The following is a 27,724-nucleotide window of genomic DNA, read 5'->3' as shown; positions in this document are numbered from 1 at the left end:
GTGAGAACTTAAGAGGCAGCTGTAAACTCTTTTCTTCCGGCTGAAATTCGAGAGAAACAAGGACTCCCTTCCGCAACAGACGTTTCGCTTCCCCGTGAATTTTTCCTGCTTAAGTCGGGCTATTTCTTTCCTCCGTGGAAACTTTTTTCTAGGCATTGTATATACTTGGCACCATGGGAACAATGTGCACGTCCTACCCCACTATCCAGAGTGAATCCAAAGATTCTTGAGTCGTTTCTGTGTGTTGCTGCTTGTGGATGTGTGCTTGTGCCTAAGGCTCCTCACCCACCTGCCTGACTTTGGATTTTTTAGCAGGACAAAATATCTCCATTGTGGATATTTGGCTTGTCTGTTGCAACAAGGTAAGCTTACGTGAGGTGTGATTTAGTTAAATAACATACTTTCTAGTCGTATTTTACTCGAAAATTTTCTTCCTTTGTTCTTTGCTTTGGGCTCCAAATTAATCGTAAATGTTAATCTCCAACAGCTCAATGCACATTTGGGATGATGCTTCTAGAGTTTTCAGAAATTTCGCAGTTCTTTTTGCGTAATACCTTAGTTATGACTAGAAAAGTGGATAAAATGGAATGAAAGAGAGCATTGAATGACAATTGTTATATTTTTGTCATTTAATACTCATCAAACTTGTCATTTATTAAAAATTTCCTTTTTATTTAATATCTCAGTCAAAAGGAATTTTAAAATTGTGCTAGTCATCGCTCTTTCATTATATTCTACTAATTTCTGCTATTATTTGTCGTAAAAGGTTATTTATGTTACACTTAGGGTGTTCCGATATGTAGGCATGGACCGCTACCATCTTTAACAGTATAGGAGAAACGCGGAAAGGTAGAGGAAGGTCATCAGTCTTTCTCTTCCATGCTGAAGGACGCCTCTGAGTTCAACAGTAAAGCATGCTTGCTCATGCCGCTCAAAATTTATCCATAATTGAAAATACAGTTCTGTTGATGGATGATTTTGTCACTGCGGAATGCTTTGGAGACTCAAGGGTACATTTTACGATACTTAATTCCGATGGAACGAGCGTAAAATCACCACCTATTTTGCATAAGCTCTTTGGAGCATATTCCAAAGAAACTGCGGGAGATGCCGGTTTAATTTTTCGAAATTTAAGACTTTTCCACACCGAATCTTTATGTGTATACTTAGATTAATTCAATAAGATTCTGCTTCTCATCTTCTCTTTGCTCTGACGACACACCAATATTTTTCTGATTGTAGGAATCACATTCACTCAATATGTGTCCGTCCTCTTCTCGTGTTTTCTTTACATAGTTTTTGCCATCCTATTTATGTCTCGCTAGCTCGGCGCACAGTATTGCCCGCTAATGATTAATTCGTTATTATTGCATTTTTAGATCTACAGCGATGGTAATAGCAGATCTATTTTTTTGGATGCTATTGTTTATTTTACATTTATGTAAGTAATAAAATAGGAATAAAACATAATGCTTTGTTATGATTTTCTGACGTCAACAAGAATATTCCGAGGGGAATCGTGTCCGTGACTTTGGGCTAGTGGAGCAGGTTAGCAGTCAGGAAATCGCAACCTGGTACAGCTTGGGAAAGAACTATATTTTTTTGCAAAAAATTCTCTCGTATGTGTGAGTTATATTAAATTTGATATGGTTTCATATCTGAGATTTAATTTTAATTTTTGGAATTGTTCGTGGTTGGTGATTCACACCATCCATGGCTCTGCTACTTTTCTTTTGCATCTGATTTGAGAATCTCAAGAGTGGATAAATCGCTAACAATTGCTGACTCTTTTTAACCCTTGCAAATTATGCCTATCGGTGGTCTTTGCTTACAGAAGGTCATTATATTTGGCTGACGGTTGAGTGAATTTTTCCGTCCCTATTTTACTATGCATTTTTTGATAATGAATGCTCATAATTTCCTAGGTTTTATTCGTAAACGGCGATATGCAGATATTTAGCGTGATTATATTAAATCCCGACGCTCGGTGGGCGTAAGCTACAAATATTTGTATATTGTGTATGCATTGCAATCCTCCCATGGCGAAGCTTATCATAAATGAAATTTGCGATAAATTATTTAAATTTTGAAGAAACAATGTTTTTAATAACTTTCAAGCTTGATTATTTTAATGGTTTACGATTAAACAAGCTCGAATTACCATTCTAGAGCCATCACCATGCATTGTTTCTGAGAAAAATGTTGGGTTTTAAAAATGCTGAAATTTCAAAGCGTAAAATGAATTTCAATGAATATTAGCGAATTTATTCGTTAAAAGTTACTGTCGCAGTATCTCCCGCAGTTCTTTGAACTTGGGATTTTATCATAGTCAGTCAATCAGTCTTCCTTCCTCGTAGTGTCATTGCCCCGCGAACTCACTCTTGATTAATATTATTACTCCTTCTTGAAATAAATAATAATGTATTTATTGGAATGTTCACTTTTTGTCCATTTTCAACCAAGATTACTCTTCTCCATCACGCTTGAGATATTACCAATCTCAGAAATTAGTGAACAAATCTTATGACTTTGTTAACTAATCCCTTCAGAATCTACATTTTTCATTGAAAATGAACTGCACTTATTTATGCAAAAGGTTTTGCAGTGCTCCTCTCTGACAGCTCCTTGCTCCAATTGTAGTCAATTTTGCAAAAAAAATTATCATCCAACAGCTTAACACTCTTTTGAAGCGGGAAGATTTGTTTCTTAGTTATTAAGCACAAGGTTTCAGGAGTTAAAATTCAAGGGTTTTTGAACAGCGCATATGTTTACTTCAGTCGTGAGTGGCTTTGAACACTCAATCAGGAGTTCATCAACTTAGTTTTAATTCTAACTTTAACTTTCTCCGAATACTCATCTGCTTGTTTTTGTTCGAATAGTTAGGATGAATGAGAGAATATTGAGAGATAAGAATAAATATGAGGAATAGACCTCAGAATCGGCTGCAAAAAGGGAAAATGTGGTGCTTCTAAAGCACCTTTTCGGTGGAGAAAACCTCAGAGGAGATGAATTACTTTTGGATCCTCTTCTGAATTATATGTATTACTGTATATATGACCTAGCTATTACGTATTTACGTATTTTTCAATGCCAATTTGAATGTTTGTAGCGAGCTATGAATGTCAAAGTCTTCTCGTCTCCTATTAAAATTAAGACAATCGAAACCATCTTAACATCACGATGCATATGGAAATTTCAATTAATGACTTATGCTCTTTAGACATCGTTTTTCTGTTTTCAACAGAGATACACTTTAAAGTCAATTTGTATTTATTTCTTTCTTAAAACCTAACAAACTTCTAATGGTACCCATGAGATGAAAACGATACCTATCACTTTTGAATAGTCTACGATTGGGATCTTAGCAATTAATAATTATACCTATAATTTGTATGTTCAATATATTATTAACATTATAAATAACATTAGAAATAACATTAAAAAGTATACAATCGTGGTGTGCTGTGCCACCGCAATATAAAACGCCCAGCCATCGGGCTTTGGTGACTTCCCTCTTTCCTCATTTTAAATAGTGTATTAAGTGAATAATTTAAAAATAATTTTTCTTAGGAGGTTAAACATAAATTTTATAAAATAGATTGTACTAATTTGTGTAATAATGCAAAAAGTGTGGTGGCGTTTTGGGCAAAAATCAAATCTCCGAATGTAGGACGTTTGTGTTACTTGCACTGAAACACCGTTTTAGTACAAATGTTGTGTGAATATTTGAATATGTTTAGTAAATGTTTTGTATTTGGTGTTAGGCATGTATGGAAGTTGTGGCATAAATTGCCTTCAGCTGGCAGTTACCAAATTTATCCTACTTATTACTACCACTTTAGTGTGCGCGATATAAGTAGTGCTCTTCAGCTGGTGAATTCATTTCCTCAGTTCTCGAGCTGAAAGCATGAAATTGACCACAGCTATGAAAAACGACTTTCTTCAATTCCGTGTGCGTGATGCCTCGGAGCCTATGAATCGCTTCATCAGTCAAAAGTGGAACAAAGACTAACAGCTAAGGGAATTTCCTAGCGAGTTAGCATTGAAAAATTTTCAGCGCTTTCAAAAATATGCTTTTTCCAGTAGTTATATGATAATTTAGCAGAGTTTTGAGGAAAATATATACGATATTTATGAGGTATCTTAAATTCATATTCTACGAAGTTTCCCTCTGATTGATGGCGTTATACTCGTGAAGTTCAGTTATGCGGCCGCGAATCCCACGCCAAAGGCAGACGCGTCCCCCCTTTATCATCCTCCTCCGGCGATTTCTTTACTCTCTACCCTTGAGATTCTTTCCTCATCCGTGACCTCAAAAATGGTGGAATTCATGTGTAAAAAATAAATTTTAAGATTTCTAAGTTTAATTTTAACTAGTTGCATTCGTCTTATTATTTAGATACTAAAAGTTAAATTTCACCAATAAACTTCCTAGATTCACATTAATTGATTTGTAAATGAACAATTTCGCTCACAATCGATTTATAAATGTGCGTTTGACATAAAATGAAATCTGATGTTTACCGCATGATATTCATATTCGCCGTAAAAAAGGAAACAAGTTTATTTACATTGTATTCAAACAATATTATCTGGAACTCTTCAACCCCTCCCAACTACTGCCCCCCTCAAAGAGTGCGGCTCTACGCATGTCAACGGCTGTACTTCGTTCCTCCGCCAATTTTAAGTTTGATTCACTTTAAAAAAAGAAAGGAAGAGGTTATGCGAAGAGTAGGTGTAGGAAGAAGTTTCCTTTAATTTCCGAAAGAAGAAGATATAATCTTATCTGGAACATCAGGAGGCACAAATACTCGAAAAATACTATTTTCGAGGTACAATTGAATTGAAAGTGCTAAAAAAGAAGAACCCAGATATGAGAGACATGCAAATAATGACAGACGTGAAGAAATGTGTAGGCATAAAGCGATTTTCCGATATAAAAATTGAGAGCTTCTTCAAACCAATCTTTAAGTGGATATTCATTGCTGATTTTCATGATGATGGTAATGATGAGCAACAATCCCTTCTCAGTAAACACTTTCTTAGTGGTCTTTGTTTCTGCATCAACCGCACGTGTGAAGGCGAAGATTTCAAGGCCAAAAGTGAAGGTGGACTCTCTTCGACGGCTCATCGTTTTCCTTGCTCTTCTTTTCACTCTCCTTATCCCTCGTGACCTCCAGACCATCGTGGAAAAACCACTTCGCTTGACCGCAGAAGTTGTTTGCCTTCCGGGTTAACCTGGCGGATTGCGGATTCGAAAGGTGGCTCAAGAGTCATGGGTTGGTGACCAGCCATATTTATGTAACATAATATTTCTGTGTGGGTAGCGGTAGTCCAGGGATAGAGCGTTGGTCTACTGATCGAAGGTTCGATTCCCGGGCAAGCCTCTCCGGGCACTCTCACCTCTACCCAAACTGTGTGATTTTTCTGGTACCAGATCTTCCTGGAAAACCATAACCTGCACTGGCCCTCTTACCCTGATTTGTGAATTTCACATGCCATCTGGCTAAGCACTGGGTGAACTAAACCATCACCTACCAAACCGACCATCGGGTTGATTACTGTGTTCATGGCTAATGTTTCTGTTTTGATTTCAGCTGCCTTTAAGATTTAACATGGTACTCTAGTGCCTATTGTAGCAAATAAAACTAAAATATATTTAGGACAATACTCCAAAAGTAAGTAAAAAGTTTGACTGTATATGTGAAATAGAAATGTTTTCCCGAAAATCTAAGCATTATATCATATAAATATTATTATATTACCTGCCATATTGCAAATAAATACAAGGTAGAGAAAGACGAGAGAAATATGACCATATAGAATTAATTTTACGAAGGGCAAATGCAGGCATATTCATAGGCACAGAGAGTTGGTCAACAGAAGAAATGGGAGTCAGCGAAATTTTTCCAAGAGATCAATGGTTTTTCTTTGAGACGAGATAAATCTTATAATTGACTGAGATCCGTTGATTAATTAACAACTAACAAGTCAGCTGCCATCTTCAATTGTCAAAGAAAATTAAAGAATATAGTAAGCACCCATGTACTGCACTCTTGACATGGTGGGAGGGCTTGTGCGTTCCGATGACCCCAGGAGCTGTGCTGGCGGGAGTAATAATTATTGCTCCAGGTAGGGTCACCCATAGGTCGAAGGTTAGGAGCCAGACGAAAGGTAGTCCACGCAGCGTCTGTTCTTCAGTGAGGCGGCTTCAATGGCGTCTGACCCCAATGGGCGGCCATTGAGTGATGGTGTCAAGTTAAAAACACTATTGAGGAAGGCAACGGGAAACCACCTCAATTATCATTCCCAAGATTAAAATGATGGACACTACAGAAAATACGAGTCCTGACAACTACGGGTCTCGGCCCAATCGACCGTGTGTTGTGCCTGACAGCGGGGTGGGCAAGGCTTCCGCGGTGGTCATCCCACGAAACCCTTGCAAGGGAAAACCGAAAGCAGCAGGACAGAAGACGCAGAAGAAGAAGACCAAATTAGTAAGAATAGGAACGTGGATGTTAGGACGATGTTGACGACAGGAAAATTAGAGAATATTTAACGAGAAATGGAAAGGGGAAATATAGATATTTTAGGCCCATGCGAGGTGAGATGAAAGAATAGCGGGGATTACTAGAGTGATATTTATGGAATAATATACAGCGGCAGGGACGAGAGCCAACGAGGGGTTGCCATAATATTGAATTAAAAGGTAGGAAGAAGCGTAGTCGACATAGAAAAAAAACAGACAATATTACTAGTAGAGATAAAAGCAGAACCAACAAGCTTGGACATTGTTTAGGTATACATGCTCCGAGCATCCATACGGAGGAAGAGGTCGATAGGGTTTACGATCAGTCAGAGGACATAATGACGTACTATATTCCGAAAAAGGTAAAAGATTCATCATTTGAGGACTACAGGACAATAAGTTTCATATCCCAGCAGCTAAAGTTGTTCTCAGGATCATAAACAAAAGGATTGATAGTAGGGCAAAGGATGCCATTGCAGTAATGAGATCACTAATCGAGAGGAACATAGAATACAATCAGGAAGTATTTGCCTGTTTCGTATATTTCGAAAAGGCGTTTAATAGAGTGAACTGGGAATAACTAATGAGTATATTGTAGAAAATAGGAATAGATTAGATCGACAGGAGGCTAATTCGCAACCTGCACATGTCTCAGACTGCTCAGGTGCGAGTGGGGAACGGGGAGTCCGGATGAGCTGTGTTAGGAAGAGGTGTAAGTCAGGGTTGCCCGTTATCACATTTGCTGTTCAACCTATATGCAGAGGAAATGATTAAAGAGGCATGGGAATACCTGGAGGTAGGAATGAAAGTCGGTGGGGAATTCGTAAAATCAGTTATGTTCGCTAATGACCAAGCTTGAGTTTGTCAATCAGCCAAGGGGCTGCAAGCATTGCTGAGTGAATTGGAAATTCATTGCGACAGGTATGGGATGAGAATAAATATTAATAAAACAGGGTTATACGATTTTCTCGAAAGAAAAAAGCTGAGCTAAACATTAAAATAGGAGGGCAAAAACTAGAGCAGGTAGAACAGTTTACGTATCTCGGAAGTATTTTGGACCAACACGGTCAAAGTAGTAGGGACGTAAGGAGAGGGACGTTGAGTAAGGATATTAAGAAAATACTCGTAAAAACTTTGATATGGAACGTAGCTATGTACGGCGCGGAAACGTGGTCATTGAAGCAGGAGGATAGACGTAGACTGAAGGCTTTTGAAATGTGTGTGTGGAGAAGAATGGAGAAGGTGAAATGGACTGAAAGAAAAACAAATGAGGAAGCACTAGGCTTGGTGGGTAAAGATAGGGGTTTGTTGGGAGAAATCCTATGGAGGCAGGAAAAGTGGATGAAGGGCATATTGACCGGTAGTTGGATGTTGAAGACTGTAATGGAGAGGAGAATGTTAGGCAAACGAGGAAAGGGCAGGAACAGGATAGGGATGTCGGACGGGATGAAGGGAGGAAGGGAGTTCACAGAGACGAAAAGGGACTTCATCTAGAGTAGGTTGCTGGACTGGGGTTTTTGAGGAGTGACTAAATATTTATTTGGTAGTTGTGTCCATCCAAAAACCTACCTTAACCGGTAGATAACTTAATAATGAAGTAGATACCCTGTCCACGGGGGCTGTTTTTTGCCAAGAAACGCCTGATAATGGGCTGCGAAAGGGAATGTAGTTTATTTTAATAGTGTCCTTCAAACGACCTTGCATAATTCCTTCGCTCTGTCAACTTAATAAATTGGTTAAAACGTCTTCTGATGCTCTTGAGATGTATAATGTTTCTTGCCTTGTAATGCCTCTTTGCTTAAAGTAGAAATTTGTTGCTCTACCCTTCCTCTCAATCTGATTTTTCGTGTTTTTCTTTTCGACTCACACTCCAATGTGGACACACTTCTTTCATACCTCCCGAACAGATGCATCTATTCCACATTCTTTTTTTACCCATTCCCTCCTCACCATATTTCTCCTTTTCTACCACTAGCATCTAAACCCACCGCATTCATTAAACAATTATTCTTACCCCCAACGTACCCAAATTTTATATCTGTTCAATAAGGTGGAGAGGATTACATTTTTAAATACTCACAATTTCGTAATTGAGGCATTAATTTTTCATGTACTTCACTAAACCAATAATAATTTCAATACCGCCATTCACTCACGTTTTACAAACCTTACAAATCATCTACTTGTTCAACTATTTCGCGGTTTTCCCCCTCTGTGCAATTGTTCTTCTCATTCCCCTTGTCAAATCCAACTACTCTCGTGTTGTAGGCAATCATCCTTAATTCCATTCTTTCCGAAACCGCACTGAAGCTATCCAAGAGCCCGTTTAAATGGCGAAATCTCTTCAAAATTAAAATCACCGATTCCAATTCACACAAATTCATTGAAAAACTTGATAAGCCAGGATTTATCAGAGATTTGATATTGGTGTTGTCTTTAAGTAATCCCTTAAATACGAACTGTCATATAAGTAGGTTGTTATTCTTCCACATTTGAAATTCATAATATTAATTTCACGCAAGTTGGATCTTCATCTCGAATTTTCACATTTTTACTATAGTTGAAATTATGTGCTGCGAATTAAATGAATAGTTTTTACTCAGGAGTGAAAACACCGATAAGGACGGATAATAATTAGCCATGGCTGCAGAATGAGCTTGGAAGATTTTTTCACACTTTACCGCACTAATACCTGACACCAAGCAATTTTTCATTGCCACAATATATGGCAATACGAACCAAAAGTTGCATCTTTTCATTAAGCAGTGGGTTTTTCAACAATTAAGATAATTCATCTTAATTATAAAAAATGTTCGATTATATGTATACGTGTCAAAGAGAGTTGCGCTAAATGCATTATAACTGCATCATTTATCATAATTCTCAACTAGCTAAGGTAAATATTGAGGCCATATTCTGAAAAGAGGATTAAATGTTCACAATTATACTCATTCCCTGAACAAGATATGTACCTTTTCGTGACACACTTTGTATAATTATTGTACTCAATGGGTTTGCCCCTCCCCCCCCCCATAAATTATATGGGCGTCGATTTCATTGGCAAGACGGCTAGGAACATGGCATTCTGGAAATTGCGTTTTACAAGAATCAGTACATTCATCTAGAATTAGGTAAAAAAGTAGTTAAATCACCCATTCGAGGAGGTGTTATGCTAAATGTTTAAAATCTGTATTACATCTCTTAGATACAAAAATGTAAGTAAGTCAGAATATCAACAAAGGTAAAATAAGTAGGAATAACACAAAAAACGTGGTAGCAATCGCAGATGAACAATATATACCTTTCAATGTGTATAATTTTAGCGATATACCACTAGAAATAAAAAATAATCGTATACCAAAATTTGCTGTGCAAATAATAACTATTAGCATAATTAGATTATAGAACATCTTTAGACGACATTTTTCCATGCTATTTAGAGATGGTGCATTCCTCGCAAACAAAGACGCAGTCGTAAAAGCGTGATTGTACAATCGAGAAGTCATGCCCTAAGGCGAGAAATAATATTTTAAAATGCACATTATCTAGTAAATTGAACGCTTTTGGAATGGTATTGATAAAAATGCAATGAAAAGTCCAAAAATCTCGAAATGCCGAACGAAAGATTAGCACTGGCCAAGAATGGAGGACCTTCAAAAGTAAAATGTCTGGCTTTCAATAGAACTCTAAATCATCTCGTTACAATTAGAAGACAGTACAGCAATTATTGAAATAAAATTTTTGACTTTGTAATTCCAGACACTTTAAGAAAACAAAAAAGTTTTTGGAATTACCAAGTCATTAATTTCATATTATTTCAATATGTTATGCTAATTCCATAAAGTTGCGCCGAAGACAACAAATTTTATAAAGGATAACAAACTGTAGGATCGCTAAAGGGTAACAACTGTGAAAATAAATATGAGAACGACTAGCATAATAATCAAAAACCCATAGAAAATACACGGCAAAACAATATCACATAAAAAATAGCAAAGTGTCTTTAACACAAAGGAATGAAAAGGCCGAAAGAGATGTCGTACACTGAAAATTACTGGGAAAGAGTTTCCGTTAAGACAGGCAGAATATGCAATATCCAGCGAATTGGGAGCTACAAGCATTAGCTTACTTCAATCGCATGCGCAGGTGCGGCAATGAGGAAAAACCGGGTGATGTAATCCAATATAATGAACCCATACATATCCTGAAAAATCTTAGGGCAAGCCATTTCTAGCAAACAACCATTCTCAACGGAAAGGGAGTATTAAGCTGTATCCAACACGGAGTTCGTGGAATACCAATTAGAATGTTCACTTTATTCTACATTCAAAGGGATATTTTATTATATAATATGCATATACTATTTAAATTAAGATGATTCGCAGGCATGCATTTATAAATGGTACGACTGAGATTTACTGGATTTGGAGACTTCTTACATATCACCGTGAAAAGAGTAGCAAGTTTCAAGTAGTAAGTTTCAAGACACAAGTATCTGATGCGCCACAGGGAGTGTACATACGTATGCATACGTGTTTTCAATGGCAATGGCTGAATTCGAAAGAGACAATTTAACGGCTGGTTGCAAGTCTGGCGGATGTGGGTAATTTTTCGTTGGTAACGTTATTTTCCTCTTTCGATTCAGAAACTTTGTTGCTGTCCAAATAGTGTGACCGTGAGAATTTTCTAAGTTTTTAAAACATATTTTACATGTACAATTATTTTTATCAGCAAACCATGACCTCAAGAGCTAACTTTCTTTTCATTCGAACTCAAACTGCACACACAGTGCCGATCGCAACACCCATCAGTTGTGCTCCTTGTAATATGTATGACCTATGGTGTTCTACGGAATTGCAACTCTGCAATTGCAACAATACTGCAACGGAAGTATTAGGCCAACTCTCCATTCTTTTACTTCTGTTGAACCTTAATTTCCTAGGCATACAAATTCATTTTCTAGAGGTGGCTTCCGTTATTTTCTTTGAATATAGGGATCTATTCATTATTCAATACCCTTAACTCCACATCGTTCCCGAAGGAGTACGGCGCTGCCCTGTTTAATTAGCACGCACCATTTGAGAAAATCGATAGCAAATTGGGTTGTTTTGTTCCTGGCAATCATTGGTAACCTAGGTACTCTTATTTCATTCCTTGTCGAAGGAATTTTTACATGGCTAAATGTAAATAAAATTTACGAATGAACATTATAGACGTCACATCCAGTCACCTCCGACAACCCCACTTGTTTAAACTATACTCTATGCAAACCATGTCTCCTGAATAATGAATTTACCACTAATGACTTTAGGTAATTTTAAATATCGAGACATTAAGGAAATAATTTACTTATGATGCCTTTATTTTTGGTCCTTCACGCCTACTTAGAAGTATGTAGAACGTCCCTAATGTAGAATACCGTATTTTTTCCATTTGCATTATATTATACATTTCATAGAACTATTTGCCCTTAACATTAGAAAAATAATGAGTTTCATGACCTTTATCAGCGTGACTTTAAGGTATTAATCGTACTAGTCATTTTACGAGCTCAAAAGAAATTTTCCCTCTCTATCTTGTTTTTTTTCGTAGCATATGCTGCGTGCATGGGCTTTTATCCCATTTCTATCGATTCATATTTTTGAATTTTTCTATCAAATTAACATTTAAGATAATGGATTGATTGATATGATATTTCTTTTATTACTATCACAGATACACTGATAATATTTAAAGCGATTCGTAGGATTTTGACCATCTCGGAGGCCTACTTCTATTGCTAATTTGAATATGAGCGAGTATTTTGGCGCCTTACTCGAATATCGACAGCAAAGTTATTAAATATCGCTGGAATGTTTTATTTCAATTTTTCGTCCAATTTACTTGCAATATGATGTGAATGTCACAGGTGTATACTCATTGCCATGGTCTCATTTTATTAATTCCTTGAATAAATAAAACTTCTGATAAACATATTGTAATAATGTATTTTTGGTGTGTTTTGTAACCATAACATTAAATTGAATGGGAAAAATTTATTCCTCAAACTCTTTCTTGGTCTTCATTATCAGGCACTCATTAGCACGTTGCCACAAACTGTTACGGTTTAATAAGGCAGTTTTGTTTTGAAATTCTGGAGTGAACATCTCAAACTCCGAGTTGAATAGTCTGAGGTATTAGTTTGTAAATCTGTATGAATACGAAAACAATTTTCCAAATTCAAACAGATATACAAATTAGATTTCTTAAAACGGGTATTAAAATTCATTCGGGCTTGCGAGGCTAATCTGCTTGTGAGGTTTTGAAAATTTCGTTATAATTTGTTATTCCTGACTTTATTTGACGGGGCTTCATCTAGTAATAGCGATATTTTGGTATTCATGGGTGTACTATATGCACCAATTCCATTCTCTCTTGCCGCGATCTGATTCTATGACCATCATATGGATTCCTAGTTTAGCTTTGAAATAACAGTGAAGCTGTAATTCACTATTCGCATCCATGTTCCGAAGCTATAAAACAATTGCCTTGGAAGAAGGTAGAAGTTATGTAATTGGATGATATTGTGGCAACCTCATTACACATAACAAGGCGGAGACTTGCGTAGCTCAGATTATGGGCTCTTGAGGTATCTGTCGCCTTGCGTTTGCCCGCTTACTATAAACTGCTCCGCGGGGTCATAAATGGTGGATGTGTAAATGACTCGCACATGCTAGAGAATTTGTAAGGTGGGGTTTAATTTGTATAATTTTGAAACGAATTAATGTGACAGTTGGGCAGAAAAAGGGTAACATCATCCGGAGTCATTCTCTATTTCACCGATATCATCCAATTAGAAATAATTGTGTATTTTTTCTGAGGCATGCTTAAAAAATGAACAAAGTGAAGTGAAAAATGAAAGGGAGGAAAAAACTCAATTTCGAATTTAATATGTTGAAAGTTTTTGATTTCTCTCCCCCAGCGAGAAGCACTTCAATTGAATTACCATGAAGTGCTTATTAAGCTTGTCAGAAATATTATTATGTATTGAAAAGAGTCCTATTAAAATCTTACTCATCTAATTTCAGCATTGGGTATGAGGGACTAGAAGGCTAAGCGTTTCCCAGTGTTTCCTAATGATATAGTTCAAATTTCAAATCACGATTTTAATAATTTCATGGACATTCTTGAGGCCAGAAACTAAATTCATATTGTCATAGGCGATACCTGAAAAGATGCATATAACAAACTTCAGATTGTCTTGATCGGCTGAATAACTGTCGAGATTCCAGAATAATATCTACAGAAGATAGAATCGGCTTTAAAGTCCTATTTTCCGAAAACATTTATCAAACGTTTCCATCTCTAATGCTGCTTAGTGTCAGAGGACAGAATCAAACTGAAGCCAATGGGGATACATAAATCTTACCGAGTTGAAGGAAACACAAAATTATTTTAAATTAAAACTGGCATGATATGTGCTCTTGGTTATTCTGTCATATAGCATTGAGCAGCAATAAAATATAATTTTCCCCCGAGATCTATACCCCGAATATCCTCATTCTTAAAGAATTACTGTGAATTTCCTCAAGAAACCGGCCAAATATTTTTCGAAATGGACTCATTTTATTTATTTAATTTTATTCATTTTATCCCAGTTACAGCTGTATTCTTTGCCCTCCTAGCGCGTTTCGTGAAATTTGAATCATTCCATCATCAATTCACAACCACTGTATATTTATAGTTCCAGATTGAAAAACGTTTTCTATATTTTCTCCAACATAACGTATAATATGGTATACCTAAACGGTGTCTTGATTGTTTGTCTCGCAGCAAATAAATTATCTTCGACGACTTCGCTACCAGTTCCGAACCAGTTCCTTGTTATGGCTACCATTAAGTTTAGTCTTCTCCGCGTAGCTCCGTGAAAATAAGCTGCACAATTGACCAAATAAAACACGCCCAGTTGAGACTCACGTTCGCAAAATATCTTTACTATACAATATCTTAACAAATTTATTACCCAAGATTTATATTCCATTTACTTAAGTAATCAACGCTGTTTGTTTGGTATCGTGCCGTGGCGAGAGCATAAAGTTAAAAAGAACTATAGAATGTTAGCTCAAATACATTTCTCTGATTTAAAATGCAATTTACCACACTTTTGCGTTGAAAATACCTTCAGTGCGGGGGGCTCTAGTCGAACATGGGGGAGGAACTTTGAACTCTCGGATTTTTGCTTAATTTGTTCGACCGCAAGACATTACAAAATGCTAGAGAAATTTCCACAAACAGAGTTTCAAGTTATGTTCGTACCTCTCGAGGTGGATTTTTGTGATTTACTTTAAACTAGTGAAACGGTTTGGTGCATCTACCATTCAAGCAACAAAGACTTAAAAGTTTCCAAGTAAATGAAATAATTTTTGGGAATAAGGTGCGTTTAGAATAGAAATCATCGTTTTGGGCTGTAGAAAATGTTTAACAAGTTTTGGGAAGAATTATTATAAATTCGTCAACTACCATAGAGACTGCATATTCCTGCACAATGTAGGGTACCTATTTGAGGGTTCCCTATAAATTTCATATAGTTTTATTTGTTTTTCTCACTTATTAACTCTGCTTTGTAACCTAGAAATTTATTCTCCGATTCTACCTTGCAGCAATTTCAAGGTGTAACAATTATTCTTCTTATTCGGGATTCCTATTCAATTTTTCTTAGATTTTAGAGGAAATTGCTTCATTAGCGTGGGTTCGTATTAGCAAAGGTACTCGGGTATAAGTTTCTTGTCTCCACTCATGTTCATGATTTTGGAATTGATGTGTATCATTATATGGTAACCATATTTATTAATAAATCCATAATGATGTGAAAACATCATTGAAAATGAGACCTCACGCGGTGTTGGCTTCACTTAGATCGAGTCGCGCTCTAAACTCTCACTTATCAAACCAACCCGCAATTCATTACTCCAGCCTCTCATTATCATTCATGGCATTTAGAAAATAATGAGTTGGCTCTAATATTCTTCCGTTTCAATGTCATTTTAAAGTAAAAGTAAAGTAAAACATGAAGTAAAATGATAATGTTTTTTCGAAATGAAAGAATGCCATCGACGTGGTTCATGGGGATTTGACCATGTCTCGTAATTAGCAATAATTATTAATTAATCAGTTCTTGCTTTATGCTCACGGAAATAGGGTTGTGTTATGAAGTATCCCTCTGAAGGCTTACATCTGGAGAGGGGACAGCATGGCCTGGATGTTGTGCTGGAGGCACCAAAATTCCAAAATATTTTTTTGCATAGTGAATGTTTCTTGGTACTCATGACAATTACCACTGCAGAACAAAGCATCAATTTGTAGGGTAACGGGATACATGATTGCCCCAGGTGACAAAGACTCTAATTGTGGTCTTCGGTCCATTTTTTTAATGGCTGGTGAAGGTTAAATGCAGTGATATAGTTATATACAGTTAAGAATATATAATTTAGATTAAGAAAACTGAAAAAGCTTCTGATATCGTATTCTGATCCATTTACAAATTTTCAGTTCATATTAACTCTGAAGACATCTGAAAAATTGAAAGGTGCATTGTGGAACCACATATTGGAATACCTGAAACAAAATGGATGGTGGAATGCTGGTTGATAGTGGAGGCCCTGGTTTGGAGGTGAGAATATCAGTGTCCTATGCTTTCCAACAATCATATTGTTCCCTCCCCATTCAATTTTTTTCTATCCTTTTGTGCACTAAAGTAACTAGAGCCATTATTTTCTAATTGCCCAAATATAATTTATGTCACAGATGCACATATTTTTGCTGTAAACTTATTTAATTACAACCTCATAGTTATTTCAATGTCTTCTGCAATGTATTGGGAGCAGTAGGTGAATTCAGAAATAATTTTTACTGTTGTGCGCTACCTGTACAAAGTCATATTCATTTGTTTTTGTATGACTAATATTCACATTAATTTATTGCCTTGATTTCATAGTGATATTTATGCTCAAAATCTCTTATCTTAGATGGTGGGAGCTGTAAACTATGCATATGAACCAACCTCAGAAATTAAGGAGGGCACAGAAGCACCACAATGGAAAACAATCAGCCTTAAAGTAGAACAGGCGCAAGGAGAAGGCAATCGGCAGATCATTGAGACACCCAAAGTGAAAGACAGACAAGAATGGGATAAACCTATTGAATTTTTGCTCTCTTGCATTTCAATGTCTGTAGGTCTTGGAAATCTCTGGAGATTTCCTGTCACAGCCTTTGAAAATGGTGGAGGAGCTTTCCTGATTCCATACATAATAGTGCTTTTTGTAATAGGAAAACCCCTCTATTACATGGAAATGGCTGTGGGACAATTTTGTAACCTGGGTCCTGTAAAAATTTGGAATCTCTCACCTGCTTTCAGAGGTAAGGTATTCTTAAGGTATTGAACATTTCCATTAATGGCTTACACTCACTCCTGCCAACACCTCTCAAACAGTGAATGAAATATGATAAAAATCATTTTCAAAAATCTTATTAGCACTTTTTATTCGGAAATTATGAAGAAAATTAAAATTTATTTTAATCAAGCCATGTGAATTTTACGAATGCCCATGCAACACATTTAAGTTAAAGCCTGAGTCTGTACAATCTTTCTGGTAAAATGTGAAAATTGCATTTATTTCAAAATGTTTTATTTGTAAGAATGACAATATATCTTTCTTTCTTATTCTTTATACTCTGAGCAAAGATAATTCATAATGAAGTGATTTTCTTTGTTATTCCAGGAGTTGGTTGGGGTCAGGTGATAAGTATGAGCTGCGTCGCTACATATTATTGTTCCTTGATGGCCATATCAGTATTTTACTTCTGTGCTTCATTTACATCTGAGCTGCCATGGTCACAGTGTGACCCAAGTTGGAAAAACTGTTCTGATTCAAAGCCTGGGTCTGGAAATAACACAGCTCAACCAGGTTTCCGGAGCTCTTCTGAAATATATTTCATGTACGTGTGTGGATACATGCATGTTTGTGTTAGCTGCAAAGGGCATTTAATTGTCCATTCTAAATCAAGCCACTAATAACAAAGTGCCATCATTCCCTTTCCACTACCAGCATGACACCCCTCCACCACTCTCCTTGTAATTGTCCCCACACAGACATGTAGCCTGTGAGGAAAATGCTAGGATCAGATATGTTGGGCATTAAAACCAAATAGGTGATGAGTTTATTTAGATACATGACAGTGGAGCTCTCTGAATTGGTTTTTACTAGTTATCCATTGGGTTACATTTAGGTGTGAGAGACTGATGGGTATATGCATCATCACTGGCTTTACAGAGATGACCCTTATGGAACAAAATAAGAATAGATTGAATGATTGAATGGAATATAGCGTGTGTGGAGGGCTAAAATTGTTGAGTTATATGCCTAATACACAATTAAAGCCTTTTTCAAATAGGTAGTGATTTACATGATTCCAGGGAATTAAAAACTCAATCATTTTAATTGGTAATTTCAAATATAAGTAAATGCTCTTCAGACACATATATGTAGTTGACGCTATTTAAGAAGTTTAAACTGTAGTGATAAACATAGCCATTTTTCTGCATTGGAGTAGAATTGTTTTGTAGAAGAGGCATGTCCAAACCATGTTGGCACCCAAATTTCCTTCTAATGCCTTGGTGGAATAATAACTATATACCATGGCTTTAATTAATTATGCTCAAATTCATTTTCTGTATTTGATTATTCATATTCCCTTGTATAAATAAACATTATAGCAATTCAGTTATTATTAATTCAATTTGCTCCATCTTGAATAATTGCTATTTGCTGCATTAACTGTGTTTTCTTAGAATCAAGCCTTCACCTTGACACTCACTATTCCACTCCAATAACTACCTAATTTAAAAGTTTATTGGACAAAATATTAGTTACTTTAGTTAACAAGAGGAGGAAAGATAAGATCATGTGGTGGGTAGTCGCCACCCTGATTATTCAATCAATTCTCAAGTGGAGCACCATTGTTTATATAAAACAGTGGTAGGGTCAGAACCTGTTGAAGGTTTTCTTTGTTAAAAATTTTGGGTCATGATTTTGAATTCTTGCATCAAGTATACTTGTGAGGGTGGTGAGATGATCATGAGATACCGAATAATTGACAATAGATTATATATATTAATATTATAATTTTTAGAATTAATTCACAATGTTATTGATCATATGTTTTATTTTCAGGAAGTCTGTACTTAACCAAAAAGAAAGCATCGATGATGGGATTGGTTTACCTGATTGGAGACTTGTACTTTGCCTCCTTTTTGCTTGGGCTTTCATATTTATTGTCCTATCAAAGGGTGTGAAAAGCTCAGGAAAAGCAGCTTATTTTACAGCCATTTTTCCATATGTTGTTCTTGTGGCTTTGCTGATAAGGGGAGCTACTTTACCTGGAGCTGTTAATGGAATAATTTATTTCATTAATCCCCGCTGGGAGGACCTGCTTAAACCGACTGTAAGTGTAATACCCTTGAATGTATATTGATCATGTTTTCCTTATCCGTACATTTATATTTCAGCAATGCTTATCAGTAAGAATTTAGCCTTTGTAAAAATTTCTATGACAAACAAATCAAGCTCTGCCAAGTGGACAGATGCACTGGTATTTTATTTTGCTGACACCAATTCTTCATGTAATGCACTTCGTGTACCTGTTTAGCGAATGGGTTAAATGGATCTACCTGTATGTCAATCCAGAATAGGGTTGTAGTTTGAAAAGTCAATGACAGTTATATTTTATATTAGCTTTAAGCTAAATAGGGTAAATAATGGATTTAGGATAGGATCTTGTCATCTTCAAACAAAAACATATTTAGGAGTCCATTATTTATTTGACTAGGTTAAAGATTTCTAAATGATCAATTTTATCGGTATATAATGTCTAGGTATAAAATATACAGTATACTATTTGATAGGCATTATACATGTTACTGCATAGTTACTATAACATATAGCATATTAATATTTACTTTCTACATAATGAAGTAGATATATTTTTTTGTAGGTGATATTTGAGTTGCATGTAAAACTCCTCAGTGATGTTAAAAGTTAAACAGTCGGTTTGTATCACAAAATCATTCATAAATTAGTATATATTTTGTAAAGTGGTAAGATGCTCCTTTGAGAGACATATGAAGTGACTTTTACTGCAAGGGGAACTGTGGAGGAGGTGAAGAGTAGAACAAGAGAGAATTGTGCATGGTGGATGGCAGGGACTGAATACTGTGGAGTGGAATTTGTAAGAAGTCAGAGAAGTGTAAGACAAGTGTTAGAACTTGTTGATTGGGAAGAAGATTTCACTCTGATGTCTTCTAATTCCTAAATTGTCTTATCTTAAGCCTTCTTTCTCAGTGAAAAACAGTTACACTAAGGAGGTATTGTAATCATCCTTGAAAGCCATCCCTCTCCTCCTGAAATTAATGTTTGAAGTCAGTGATTCTGAGCTATATGTATATATAGGATTGGATTTTGAAGGTTAGGAGCTAATTGCCCTTCTCACACCCCTTGTGAGTGCACCACTGTATTTGCCTAATAATATGCAGTGATCATAAATATATAATTGTTAAGGAATTCAATGACACTTCATCAATTTTTAGGACTATCTGTTTCAGTCAGTCTTTTGGAATGTTTTGTAATAATTAACTCAAGTATGCTACTGCTAATAATACCGCTATGTCTGTATTCAGTATCAAAATAATATTTATGAGAGAACTTATATATGTCATATTCTTACAACTGTATCAACAATAATCAAGTATCTTAAGCATTCTTGATTGACTGAACATGCTCTCTATTTGCATGGTACTTGTACTTTAATGCATCATAAACCAAATTAGATATAAAAAATGAATGAGGGTAAAGAAATTCTTTCAGTACTCTCAAAAAGTTTCTGGATATCCTATGTTCAGGTGACAAAAATTTACCATAGAGGTACTCCATATTAATGCAAGGGACACTACCTATCTAATAAAAATTTCCTTTAAGAGTGGCACTACAGTTTACTTTCTTTGGCATAATTCTTGGCTGAAAATGGCACAGGAGGAGCTGTGAGCATGAATTAGTTTTTTGAGACCTCTGAACTGCCATTAATTATAATTTGCATGATTCCCAGAACATCAAATTTGATAGTTGCTTCTCACTTACTTTTATTTGAGGTACTTTGACATTAATTATTATTTTATTTGACTCATTTTAGGTGTGGACAGCAGCAATTACCCAATGTTTTTTCTCTTTGAATGTTTCATTTGGATCTGTGATATTTTATTCTTCATATAATAATTTTAGGCACAATTATCATAGGTAAGCATGATTATTTATGAATAATTTTTTCCATCTCATTAATGTACTTTTGTACATTCATGTGTATGTATGATATTTTATTTTTTAATTTTTCAGAGATGTGTGGATAATTACTTCGCTGGATACATTCACCAGTCTTTTGGCTGGATTCACTATATTTTCAATTTTAGGAAACCTAGCCTTTGAACTAGGAGTGGAAGACATTCGATCTGTTGTGCAAGGAGGGACGGGGCTTGCTTTTGTGTCATATCCGGATGCTATTGCCAAATTTAAAACGATTCCTCAAGTAAGGCCTTAATTTATTTTGCTGCCTGGATAGATATTTGGTTTCAATTAGGATAAAAATTTAAAAAGTATTTTAATAGTTATTTTCAGTTCTCTTCTTCTTAATGCTGTTTGTTTTGGGGATTGGTAGTGCTGTCTCAGTTACTGGAGCTCTTGTAACCATATATAAGGACTTTCATCCAAATGCTAAAATCTGGAAGGTTACTTTAATCATTTCCATAATTGGATTTGCATCTGGAATTGTATATGTCACCCGTGTGAGTAATACATTTTTAGCCTTTAAATTAATCACAAATGTGTGTGCAGTTTGATTACTTCTATTATTTTCCCCTATGATTATTTTAAATTATTATTTCACCATGCATTTATTGATACAAAGTGTAACTAATGACAACTCTCTATTCTATCCAGGGTGGCCCATTTATTTTAGCCCTCGTAGATTATTATGGTGCATCATTTATTGTGTATGTATTGTCAACTTTGGAAGTTATTGCCATTAGCTGGGTGTATGGTAAGTTGATTGGTAGTTTTTATTATTTTCATTATTTTTACAACGCCATTGTTGGATTTATGTTATTAATAATTTTGTGCTTTAGGCTAGTGTGAATTTTATAGATGCCATGTTTGTTTTATCCTACTGTAATAATATCATACCTATAATCTTATTTCCAAGGCCTGGAGAACTTATGTCAAGATATTTACTTTGCTATTGGTGTCAAAGTCAGTGCATATTGGAGACTCTGCTGGGGTATCCTAATCCCATTCATTCTCTGCATAATTCTCACATACTCATTCTTAAACTTCTCTCCTCTTACATATGCAGGGATACCTTACCCCCCCACAGCTCATGGTAAAGTACCTAGTTCATATGAGTACCTCATTCTTAATGAGTTCAAATGTAGCTATTTATTTGAGTTTTACTGCATGTATTATTCTCATTGCTTTATTTCATATAGCTTTTGGAATTGCACTTTCTACCCTTGGACTGATACCAGTACCCATCTGGATGGCTGTTGAACTTTTTAGACACAGAGATAAGACCTTTGTTAAGGTTTGTGTTCATTTATATTATAAATTCACTCTATATGAAAAATTGACTGTTAATGAGCATTCTTGCCTGATATATGAGATAAATGAAGCATATTTTCAAGATTGTTAGTTTTTCAAGCCCTAATACTGTAGGCTGATGGACTATGCCATAGGATGTCTCCTTTTGTCAAGGATACTAAATAAATGCTTCGAGCTATTGACAGCTATTATTACTTAGATAATGTCTATGAAATATATTTAATTAATTCCTTTCAGTACTTCACCAGCTTTCAGAACAAAAACCACTCTCAATAAAAAGAAATCATGGTCCATCCCAAAGTAGTCACTACTTTGGTAAAAAATAATGGGATCGTAATTATAAGACATGATAAATATGGGCTATAGAATTCTATACAATTTATATTTTTTTCATCCACCATGAGCAATTAGTGGCAGTAAGATTGATATCCAAATCCACTGGTATAATTATATTGAACATATGGTTAATAGAAAAACATTTGATCACTACTATTTAATTCTATTGAGTAGTCATAACAGAAAATGGATTTCCAAATGGAATGAAATGTATTATCTAGATTTCGGGATGTTTGAGAACACATGAGCTAAGTTTTTATCATACCCCACTTAGAAACAAAATATGTATCTGTAGTGCAATATGATTTATTTCTCTGAAAATGGGTTGATGAAGGATCTTTGATTAAGTTAAAAATGTTGATTGTTAATTCTAATAATGATTGGCTTTCTCTGAATAATTGTTTAAAATTTAAATATTCAGATGGTGAAGAGTGCCTTCAGTCCAAATGAAAAATGGGGACCTGCGAACAAAAAAGTGAAAGAAGAATGGGAATTATTCAAGGAAGTGATAAAATCAGAACAAGCTGAGGAGAAAAATAAATTTAAGTATCTGTTAAGAATATTATTTGGAGTTGAGAAGAGATGAATCAGTGCTTATGGCTAATCAGTACTAAATTCCTAAAACTTGAAAAACATTGAAAAGTAATCCGATAGTTACTAAAGCATCAATTATTGCCTGTGTGTTTACAAAATAGAAGAATTCAGAAAAAGGTATGACATCATCACATGTAGGTATTGATGATGTCCAAATAAGGGACACTTTAAGACCTGAATAGTAATCTGCCCCTTCTATGCTTTGTTCATTCAAATATTTTTCATGATGTATAATGAATGAATTTCATGTCTTTAACTCCTTGACTATGGAAATTTCATGTTGTACCTGACTGCATCTGGTGGATTCACAGTGAGGTGGAGGATGAATTCATGTTTTCATTATTAGAATGTGGTGACTTTCAAAGAAGACCTAATCAGATCCATAAAATCTTACACTCATCATTATGTTCCATCCAAACTTTGATGCCAGCCTTAAATTGGGCAGTGGTGGTGGGATATGTTGGCACTTCCTCGGTAACATTATGATTTCCCAGGAAGACAAGAGTGTCAAATGAAAATTGAATGTGCAGAACCATTCTAGCCTGGCTTTAGGGCAAATGAAGAGAATGCTAAAATGGTATCCACACAAATTCATTAAATTTATTTAATTTTATTTCAGACTATTGATGGTTTGCAATTAATATTTTATAAAATGACTTACCTGACTTTTTGCATTTTGAAAACCTGTTGAAAAATAGTGTTATCACCAAAGAAGAAAGAAGATGGGGCAAGTGTATCTTTTTCCATTCCACAGAAATGTATCTATTTCATACCAAGATAGAATTAGGAAAATAATGGCAATTGTTACATTGTCATCAGTTTGCTCTAGAGATTATTTTTCCAAAGTGTGCAATGTGATGTAATTATTATTTAATGAAAACTTAACATTACTTTTCTCCAGCCCTGGGAAAAACCATAAGTAGGGGTAATACTCACTTTTATGGGCCCAGTTTCTGATATTTAAAAATAAATTGTTACATTGAGGCTTATAACATCTTGAGATTCTACTGAACAAATGACAGGAAACATTTTTCTCTGCAGGCTATATCTCATAGGTGCAGTAATATCTACTGTAGTAGCTTGAATCCTTTCCCTGTTGAAGTATAAAAACTTGTAGTGTGTATTATGTGGTATCCACATATATAAATATGCATGAAAAGTTGCTAATAAATGGTTGATGATGCATGCACAGTATTTTTAACCCAAAATGTAGGGAAAACTTTGAAGTTCAATTTCTTTTATTGAGAAAATAGTGGTCCAGAGTAGTTGGGAGCTTAACTAAAAGTTAGGTTCATACTAAATGATAACCAAAAGGGAGAGATAGTATTTTGCATACCAACAAAGATATATTATATCAGACATTTTTATCTAAGAATTTCCTCAAGTAACTTAAAAACCAAGTGTTTAGTGATGAAATAATTTCAATGCTATATAGCACTGAGAAGAACAAAAAATCGAATGAGAGAAGGGGAGGAATGTGTAAGAAGAACTATTTTCCATGTGATACTGTATCCACGTTTCCCCCTCATTATGCAAGCCCTAGTTGCATCCCTGTTTGAACATGCTTTTTATGAAATCTGTTAGTAAAATATGCTGGCCTAGCAGAGCTTGAGATACATTTGGAAAACGTGTGAGTACACTTTTTTGTTTTTTCTTGAATTTTCGTTAGCTAATATCATATTGCTCCTTTGTTACATATATATATATATATATATATATATATATAGACACACACATAGGCAACTTGGGCAACAACTTTACATTTTCTGTAGGTATACATTACACTTTGACTTTGTAAATATCCCTTTAAAGTAATGGAACTTCTTAAAACTCACTTATGTAGTGCTACTAGAACCAGCCCTGTCTTTAGATTGGAATAAATACCTTCCCTAAGAGTTATAGATGCACTAATAAATGCTCAAGCAATGATTCACTGAAAATGTAATACTTATTATGTCTACCTGCCTACTAGGTGTGTCCCGAATGTAGAAGGACTGAGTTAATTGAGAAGATTTATTGCCGAAATTGATACATTAACTCAAATAACTTCGAAGGAGCACCCTTGTGCATCCTTTCACCGCTACCAGCAGGTTTTCCGTCTTCGTACGCCCTCTGGAAGGCCTCGCCCGGAATGCTGCTAAGCTCCCTCGACACGGCCTGTTGTAACGCTTCCATCGAGCCGTGGTGACGTCCTTTCAGCACGGATTTGAGGCGGGGGAAAAGGAAGAAGTCTGGTGGGGCAACGTCAGGGCTGTAGGGTGGCTGAGGCAGGGTCGAGAAGCTCTTGGCAGATCCGCATGTGAGTTTCGTTCTATTCGTCCGAGAGCACTCGCAACATCAACTTCGCACACACCTTTCTTATGTCTATATTTTCGATGTTAAGCCGATGTACATCACTTATCGGGATGCCAAGTTCATCAGAAACCATGCGAACACTTATCTGCGATCCCTGTCCAACAAAGCCTTCCCTCTTGCAAGATTTTCGTCACTTTTTGAGGTCGAAGATGTCCTGAACGTTCGGCGTCTACCCTCCCGAAACAACTTGTGCCCCTCAAAAACACCCGATCTACCCGTGGCATTATCGCCATAAGCTGCCTTGAGCATGTCATGAGCCTCTTTCCCGATTTTACCGAGTTTCACGCAAAATTTGATGGCCTAGTGCTGTTCCAATAACCGGTTCATGACGGAGCTTAACGAGATCACGTTGTAGAGGTTTCGCAAAGGAAAGATCTGCACTCCGCAAAGCTGGGAGCCAACTATCACCTACCTTCGGCCTTTCCTGAGACTCCTCTTCTTCGAACCCTGCCAGAGAAACCGCCGCCCGTCCGTTCGTGTATCCAGGAAAAAATAAATCATACTACTTTTGGGACAGTCCTGGTATTAGTAGAATTTTTCCTCAAATCCAGGGGACGCATACAGGAAAATACAGAGGATATTAAAATAATAAGAATTTACTAATTATTATTGTAATTAAAATGATGTAGGGCTCATATAGTACTTATTTAGGTCAAACTCTATGCCAATTTTTATTGGTATTTTGATTAGAGAAATTCAAATACGTACAGTAACCCAATGTAAATGGGAGGGGCACGCGTGGTGCCATTGCTGCGATAACTTCACTAAAAAAGGAACATCAGGCTGTATAACTAGAATGTATTTGTTTGAGTCTTAGATTTTGGGAAGGTGCTCGCAAAAGAAAATATTAGTAAAATGGAGGGATAGGCGATTTATCTACAACCTGTAACCGACTGCTTAGATGCGAGTGGCGGAGGGAAAGTCGGGACGGTCCGTTTTAGAAAGAGGATTGTCCTTTATCATCCGTGCTTTTCAAAGTATATGATTAAAGAGGCAGGCGAAGAACTGGAGATTGGGGTGACAGTATTTGGAGAGTTAATATAATCAGTAAGGTTTGCGGATGATCAGGCTTAAATTTGCCTGTCAGCCAAGGGTTTTCCAGCATTGCTGCTCGCAGGAAAACGTCAGTGCGATAGATGTGGGATGAAATTCAATTTAAAAAAATCAAAGTTTATGCGGTTTTTAAGAAAAAGGAAATCTAAATTAAATACTAAAATAGGTTTCAGAAAAAAGAACAGGTGAAACAGTCCACCATCTCGGACGTGGTTTAGATCAGTGTGGTCAAAGTAATAAGAACAAAAGAAAGAAGAATTGTGTCAGGCAAAGAAGATTGCGCTTGGACGAGAAAATTGATGGCGAGGAAGTCGAGTAGGGATTTTGAGAAAAGGAAAAGTTTGTAATAGAGCGCGGCTTTGTGCGACGCAGAAACATTGTCGCACTAACAAGACGATGAGCGTAGGAGGAATGCTTTTGAAATTTAGGTGAGGGAAGATGAAATTAATAGAAAGAAAAACAAACAAGGAAATGCAAGGCATGGTTGGGGAAGTGAGGGGAAGATTATTCGGAGAAATCCATAGGCGGCAGGATAGAATGATGGAGAGCATTTTTGTTGGCAATGTGGTGTTGGAGACTGTGATAGAGGGAAGAACGTTTGGCAAGCAAGAAAGGATAGGCTTATTTGTCGGAGGAAGGAAGTATTCAGCATTGAAGAAGCTTTTATTGTAAGGTCGGATGACGGGTTTTGTTTTGTTAGGAAAGGCAATAAATATATCGTTGCATCTTTTTATAGTCTGTGTCCGTCCGAAACCTATTTTAAACGTCAGAATAAGGTTTCTACTCTGTCTCAATAGAGGGAGGGTATTAGTGCCAGGACTCCTTGCCAATTACCTTGGCTTATGCGGTTTAACTTATGTTGCTTTCAATAGGTCCAATAATAAGCCCAATTAATGATAACTATGGGCGGAATATCCTTGGTAAGGTGAAATTTGCATGGAGATGAAGAGTAAGGCGTTACAAATCAAATTCAAGTGACGAAATAATCTTGCGGAGACTTAATTGTATAATTTGACTTTTTTAAAATTTAAGGATCGTTTCAAAATAAATTTGCACCAGCTATAAAATATCTCGATGAAGATTAAAAGAATCATATTTGTCGGACTTAATACGGTCTGATACATGAAAAATGGGAACGCTTAACTTTATTTGCATTTTTCAATGAATTTTAATTCAAAGA

The 27,724-nt window shown here is 36.0% G+C and overlaps 1 protein-coding gene across 1 annotated transcript; it reads left to right on the top strand.

Moving 5' to 3' along the window:
* On the top strand, positions 1-24,323 carry LOC139690370 (sodium-dependent nutrient amino acid transporter 1-like). Its single transcript, XM_071587796.1, has 12 exons — positions 1-362; positions 16,058-16,178; positions 16,534-16,924; positions 17,287-17,503; positions 18,739-19,009; positions 20,750-20,853; positions 20,950-21,139; positions 21,219-21,395; positions 21,550-21,649; positions 21,812-21,988; positions 22,095-22,189; positions 22,964-24,323. The coding sequence occupies exons 2-12, from the start codon at positions 16,134-16,136 to the stop codon at positions 23,126-23,128; spliced, it is 1,932 nt and encodes a 643-aa protein (XP_071443897.1). The 5' UTR covers positions 1-362; positions 16,058-16,133; the 3' UTR covers positions 23,129-24,323.
* Positions 24,324-27,724: the final 3,401 nt, after the last annotated feature.

The sequence above is a fragment of the Hetaerina americana genome, unplaced genomic scaffold (genome assembly GCF_022747635.1).
Source record: "Hetaerina americana unplaced genomic scaffold, ioHetAmer1.1.p SCAF_3, whole genome shotgun sequence".
NCBI classification, from domain to species: Eukaryota; Metazoa; Arthropoda; class Insecta; order Odonata; family Calopterygidae; genus Hetaerina; species Hetaerina americana.
This window is presented reverse-complemented; position numbering and strand designations above follow the sequence as displayed.

What these genes read in the sequence shown, in the direction of transcription:
- LOC139690370 (XM_071587796.1), top strand. Translation starts at nt 16,134, where the DNA reads ATGGATGGTGGAATGCTGGTTGATAGTGGAGGCCCTGGTTTGGAG. An exon ending in TCTCTCACCTGCTTTCAGAG is followed by an intron (nt 16,925 to 17,286) that starts GTAAGGTATTCT and finishes TTGTTATTCCAG; the next exon opens with GAGTTGGTTGGGGTCAGGTG. An exon ending in GAATTGTATATGTCACCCGT is followed by an intron (nt 21,396 to 21,549) that starts GTGAGTAATACA and finishes TATTCTATCCAG; the next exon opens with GGTGGCCCATTTATTTTAGC.